Source organism: Puntigrus tetrazona, chromosome 22, assembly GCF_018831695.1.
Source record: "Puntigrus tetrazona isolate hp1 chromosome 22, ASM1883169v1, whole genome shotgun sequence".
Taxonomy (NCBI): Eukaryota; Metazoa; Chordata; class Actinopteri; order Cypriniformes; family Cyprinidae; genus Puntigrus; species Puntigrus tetrazona.
In genome coordinates, this window is record NC_056720.1 from 13,635,330 (window position 1) to 13,642,166 (window position 6,837).

A 6,837-nucleotide genomic window follows, 5' to 3' on the forward strand; every position below is an offset into this window, starting at 1 on the left:
TATACATATATGACTAATCAATTAATGAACCAATTAAATGGGTAAATAAACTGTTAAATGATTGTATAATAATTTTGTATGTATGATAAATTGATAAATGATAAAATGATAAATTGAATATAAAAGAAAAAAAAATATATGAAAGAGTATTGCATTTGAGGATCTTTAGATGCTTTAGTTAGCACACAAAATATTTAATAATACTGAATATTGATAGGTATAAGAAAGGAAAAAAAGAAAAGTATCATCGAATTAGGAAGGAATTAAGATATTAAAGGTGTTTTAGAAAATGTAGGTTATTAAAGCATTACTTATTGTTTGGACATATTAGTAGAATTTAGATGAGTCATGAATTAATTAAATAATTAATTCAGTTTTTAAACAATCGTAAGCATACATTTACACAGTTTATTTCACATTTAAAATGTGCTTAAATTACCATGTTTACATTACAGTAAAAGACTAACCCATAGTGAACCCAACTGCTTCAGTTTTACATTCAAAATGCTTTTCAGTATGACATTACTGTCGAAATGTTGCAAATTTCTGTCTTATTGAATTTGTACTGTGCCAGGTTTTGAACTTTTAACAGTTATGAATGCATTATGTAGACATGCGCTTGTGTAGTAAATAAGGTTTTGGTGGTGTGTGTCAGAAGTGAGAAAGTTTGACATGCATTTTGTGCAAAGCAATGATAAATGATTCGCAGTTGAGCCCACATAGACTGATGTCGTTCTTGCTGTGAGAAGAGTTTTGAAAAAGTAAGTAGCGGTTGTAAAAATACAAAAAAAATGATCTACTCCAATGCAGTAGGTGGCAGTATGCACCTTTAAAGTACCTCACCATAAAAAAAGATGATTGTCTGTAACTGAATTAATGCTTTGGGTTCTGCACACTTGGGTTCAGTAGACTTGCAATGGACATTTAATACATATACTATGTAAATACCATGATATTCAGTACAATATTCATGATTATATGTTAGTTTTCACTGAAATAGTGTAATATATTTTAGATATTTAGTTTACTGATTTTCAGCAGATAAGCACCAAAAAATGTTTTAAGCCATTCCGAGTTTAGATAATACCCGCCTTGAGTTGTTTTTACTCTTGAGTATTTCAGGTCTGCTGCATCTTCTTCGAAGATTTGACTTCTGATGCAGTTATGGTGAGTGGATTTTCAACTGAGTGCCAAGCAGAGCCACTGCAAAACAAGAAACATCTGTAAATGTAAACTCTACATTGAGAAGGTAGAAGAATCCTAATCCACGTTCACACTGCATCACCTGCAGGATATCCAGCTCAATTTTCCCCGTGTCCTTCTTATTCAATGTTTTAAATATTTCTGTGAAGAGAACAGATAAAATCATCATCAATGTACCTGATTAATGCATTTGTGGTTTTTTAAAACATAAATAATCTTCAGCAAAACGTACTGAAGAGCATTTCCAAGTGAATCAGGCAGCCAACGAAGGAATCGAAGTCAATGGAGTACTGCTGATTGGCGTAATGTGAGATGATCACCTGAAGAACCTCGTTGTTCAGCTGGAACCCTGTGGAGAAAAACACAACCAACCATTAATACACTAATTATGAACACTTTTAAAAGAAATAAATGACTATGTGTCCTAATTTTGTAGACTGAAAAAGAGTATTTTGAAAAAAATATGTGTGAATGGTGGTATACTGATAAAAGATGGAAAATTGTTGCGAGTGTAAACAGCAAATTTTTGTATTTACAGATTTACAGAACATTAGATACTTTTATCTTCTGAGATGGAAAATACACACACCTACATTTTTCGAAACATTTGATCAATTCTCTCTTAAAAAAAACGACTAAAATCTTGCCAATGCAACTACAACATAACTCAACTAACTTTTTCTTTATTAATCCTCTTGTTAAAAAAATCTATTCCAATGTCCAAGTGCACCATACATGAAGGAAATGTTGAACAAATCACTTGTTAAATATCTTTGCAGAAAAGACGCAGAGCTTCGCCATTGGATAGTTTCCTTTGGTCAATCAAGTGAGCCCTACACCAGTAAAATCGTTTTGGTAATTTTACAGTATTACAGTTTGAAATGGGCCATAGACTCATTACCTGCTTCTTTCACGGCATCTCTCATCTCATAGGAACTCATAGTGCCTGAGTTGTCTGTATCATGCTTCTTAAAAGCCTCCTGCAGAGAAATAATAGAAAATACACAGTGCACTCAGTATTATACACTGCTAAATAAATTGAGTAGGGTAGGGATGGACACTAGTTAAAGTGTACTGTACTAATTATTGTCTAATACAAGAAAACTTTCATTTATCCTAAATTTACACCTAGATATATATATGATACCAAATATTTCTGGATCTTTGTCCATAGTATTTGAAACTCCACAAGACCGAGTTTGCCGTTGCCATCTCTCTGGACTGAGGTCAAGGGTTATAACAGGGTAATGATGATTAAATTAGGAATTAATCTAAACTAAATAGGCTCAGGAATACTTCCAGGAACCACTGTCAGTAAACACAACCTGCTGTGCCATTTAAAGATGCCAACTGTAGATCTGTCATAAAAAAAGAAGCCATATGTAAACATGGTCCAAAAGTGTTGTCATGTCCTGTGGACCAAGGATCATTTAAAATGGACTGTTTCAAAGTGGAAAATGTTCTATGGTGAGTCCTTTCTTTGGGTTGGGTTGTAAATGTTTATGGTTAAAATTGAGTTGATTAAAAAGCGTTTTTGAATCTCAGCATTCATCCATAATCCATCTAGTATCTAGTATATCAAATGATCCAGTGAGGTAAGGATACATCTAGCAGACTGATAATGTGGCGACAGGTTTCCATACTAAATCCATCCGTCTTCACATCGGTTCCTGTGTAACATGCCATAAAACAGAATGAGTTTGAACGATAAGCACAGAATTTCTATTTCAATTAAGCACATCATTTCAATATATACAAAGACTAAAACTGTTGTCAATCAAAAAACGGGGAAAGATTGTATTCCTACGTTTCGAGATAACACTGTCTAGGACCTGCTTCAGTTCAAACACAGACACCTCTGAGTCCTGCGGAGTAAAGACAAGAACATGCGTGATAATAATTATGACCTCAAACTGAAAATGACCGGCCTTACTTTAAAGCTTACTTACATTTCCAGCAACCTGATTGAAAAACTGTTTAAAATGTGGGTCCACATCATTCTCAGAAATGTATTCCTGGGAAAAAACAAAAAACTTATTAAACAATTATTTGTGATTTTTTTACATATCCAAATTTAGATAAACATCTTTCTTATAAATAATAATACACATTTGTTTATAAATGATAAATTCACCTTTTTCACATTTGCACTGATATCCGTGTCCACGAGGCTGCAGGGTCGAGAAACATCCATCATGCATTTGGGTGCAAATACAAAAATACAAAAAGTACAGTAATGATTTATTGGTCTGAGAAACAGACGTTTTAGTGTAACGGTCCACTCTAGGCAGAACAGAACAAGTGCAACAGAATCTTCATGTGGTCTAAAACTTTACCTATATAATCACATATTATTTTTATTATTATTTTAATTTGAAATATACAAAACATTTTGGACAGACCTGGCAGCAGCCTCTTTCTCTGTGAACACACGCAGTACAAAGCTTCCGCTGCGATTTGCCTCAAAAGTGTAGGGGATAATGACGTATTCACCCGGAGGCAGTTTGAAGCGCTCGCTCACCTCTCTGTGGCCGGAGTAGCTGGAACTTGCAATGGACCGTTGATGCTGCAATACGTCAGGACCGAGATGAATGTTACTGCGACCCTTGAACTGCAACATGAACGCAAATGGATGAAATGGAGGAGCCCCCAAGTGGACATGGTGATGAAAAATACTAAATGAAAAGAAATTATCTTTAAAAGCTTTTGTGTGCGCTTGCAATTCAATTGAATTCTTGCAAATTCAATTCATCTTGCATAATTTGTATGTCTCTTTAAGGGCTTCTTAGCATAAAACAACATAAATAAATAGTTATATTGGTGGTGTCATCTACTTTCATGTACAAACCATTCAGATATCATACCTCATTTGGAACCTAAAACACACACACACACACACACACACACACACACACACAATAATAAAAATATTGTTATTCAAGTGTTCAATGCCCTTATTGTTTCAGCACAAAAAAAATATCTTAAATATATCTTAAATACTAACAGTATTGCTGATTGTGTGTACCCAGTTACCTTATAGATAGAGAAACCGATGGTGTTTGGGTTTTGTCTAAAACGCCTGTTTTTACGAAAATCTTTCTGCATCAGACCCACTAGGATCGTGCAGCCGATCTCTCCATCATGAGGATCATCATCTTCTTCCTCCAGCTTGATCACAAACTGAGGGTTAGAGCAGAATGCAACTAGAGAGAAGGAAAAAAAACTGTCAGATGGTGGTTAAAGACAACCTTTAATCAAACATTGATTTCACTTACCTGTGTTCTTTATGCAGCCCCCTGCGGTGGATCCCACCTTCCAGTCACCTTCAAACTGGGTGAAGCTCCAGTGGCTTAAAGTGTCACTTGAAAGGGCATCTGGAGTCTGATTGCAAATTTCCAACTTCGAGAAATGCTGTATGTAGTCTGAATATGCCATCCTGGCAGGACAAGAAAGATTTGTCAGTATTCCTCAACATACAGTATATGTTATGAAAAAGTTCTCTTACCAGAACTCTCCATCATCAGCAGAATAAACCAGTTTAGCTCTCTCCTCCGGTTGGACGGTTGTCCACTCATTGGAACTGAAAATGACATTGGTAATGTTTTACAGACTGATGTTGAAGGAGTAAGATCTGTTTAGGGAAACTCAGGGTTTGGGGGTGTTGAAAAAAAAAGCAAAAATCTAATTGAATCATTTATTTTGACAGAATCATTTGATTTGAACGTATAAAAAAGTCATTTATCAAAACAGGGACCACCAACTGGTGGTTTTATTGCCATCATTATTTATCCATGACAGGCCTAAACCATGCAAGGTTTAACTAAATATTAACTAAATAATGCATCATCATCAATAAAACATCATCCCCCCACAATTTCTGTCACGTTTCCGTGGTTTCACGGGAGAGAAAAGGAGCGCTCAAGACTCGAAAATAAACTGAAATCGATTTAATTCCAAAAATGGCAAAAATATATACAAAAGCAAAACAAAAACCACGAAAAAGAGCTCGGGAACAAAACATAGAGTAACTTGTAACATTGAACATTGAGACGTAGTAACGTTGATGATCCGACAAGGTGAACACAAAACACAGGGCTTAAATACACAGGGATCAACTAAATTAACAAGACGCAGCTGGAGACAATCACACAATTAAACAAAGGGAAGGCAGGGCACAGATAACACGTGGCTCGAGACAAAAAACAACAACAAAAGTCCAGAGATGTAACAATTTCTTTTACAATTCGACCACTTTGGAAACTCACTCGTCACTCCAAGGGCCCGTCCACTCCACCCGTCCCCAAGGGTTCCTGATACGCACCAACTGAACCAGACGACCATTGGAATGAACCTATAGGGAAGTTGACAGCCATTAGAGGTCTTTCAGGTTTTCCTATCAAATTCTGTGTCTCTGGCGTTTACTGACCTCCTTTGCGCTGGTGACTGAGTAGGCATGAAGCTTCACCAGCTTCAGACTTGTCTTTGCTTCTGTCTCCTGCGAACTGGCCTTTTGTCATACATTTTTTTGTGATAAAAGCATTAGAAGATCAGGATTGAACATGCATAGCATGATAGCAAAACAGTATTTATTATTTTATTTTGTTATTTTATGTAACAATAGATGTTCACTTTGTTCCATAGATGTTCACTTTACATTAAAGTGCATTTTCACATGTTATTCACATTTATAAATCATTTATTTATCGTTTATTGTATTAAGGTTCACAGGTTATATCATTTTCAATAATAATGTTTCATCAAGTCATGGTTGTGCTTTTATGGTTTTTCTCCCATAATAAAAAAAAAATTAAGATGAAAACTTCATCTTGAATAAAATAGATCAGTTTCTAACCAATGCTGAGGATAGTCATTCTGAAACTTTGAGGGGAATCAAAGGTAAGGTACAGAGTAAATTCTGATAAGAAACATTTCCAGAAATGTGAAATTGAGAAGAGTGATGAGATATAAATGAGAAAACATCTTTCAGTCCTGCTATAATTTTGAGTGAAATACGTATTCATAAATATATTTGCAAAGCATTTATAGCATGTGAGTTAAAATGGTTCACTGTTTGGCAGGTATTGCATCAAAAACACCCTTATATTCATGCATTTATAACTGCTTATCAGTTATTTATAATGCATTTGTAATTTATAAATCTTTATAAACCCTTTATAATTCATTAATGTAAAGTGTTAGCCACTATTTTTTCCTAAATGGTGTGAAGAGAAAGCCAAGAGAAATGAAATGTGACTCACAACGATGTAGCAACCCATTAATGATCCAAGCGTCAGTGCTTTCTGTATGAGTTTAAACAGGTGTGGAGGAGGTTTGCTCAGGTCATAGCTCTCAGAGATGCCTCCAGTGAAATCTTCAAAACCCTCAAGGGTCAGGCCTCCAGACAGAGCTTCATATGAGCCATTTACCCTTCAAAATACAGGAGAATTCAGCATCACGGGTAAGTATGTCATGGATATGTGACATGTCGAATGAACATATTGTGCTTTTAGTGCTGTGATTTCTGGTTTGCCGCAGTGATTTTATACCAAGCATTTCAGATAACCCCATAGCTTTTGTTTTGGGACATTTTTTTTATATTATTTTCAATAATATATAATAAATAATTTTAGGTAA

The 6,837-nt window shown here is 35.1% G+C and overlaps 1 protein-coding gene across 1 annotated transcript; it reads right to left on the bottom strand.

Annotated features, from left to right (window-relative positions):
- Nucleotides 1-33: 33 nt before the first annotated feature.
- On the bottom strand, nucleotides 34-6,627 carry LOC122327143 (calpain-2 catalytic subunit-like). Its single transcript, XM_043222328.1, has 17 exons — nucleotides 6,462-6,627; nucleotides 5,630-5,710; nucleotides 5,469-5,554; nucleotides 4,709-4,783; nucleotides 4,479-4,639; nucleotides 4,237-4,406; nucleotides 4,068-4,079; nucleotides 3,606-3,814; nucleotides 3,338-3,374; nucleotides 3,153-3,218; nucleotides 3,011-3,068; nucleotides 2,809-2,873; nucleotides 2,351-2,419; nucleotides 2,105-2,183; nucleotides 1,436-1,552; nucleotides 1,286-1,344; nucleotides 34-1,203 (listed from the first exon to the last, which is right to left on the bottom strand). The coding sequence occupies exons 1-17, from the start codon at nucleotides 6,477-6,479 to the stop codon at nucleotides 1,180-1,182; spliced, it is 1,386 nt and encodes a 461-aa protein (XP_043078263.1). The 5' UTR covers nucleotides 6,480-6,627; the 3' UTR covers nucleotides 34-1,179.
- Nucleotides 6,628-6,837: the final 210 nt, after the last annotated feature.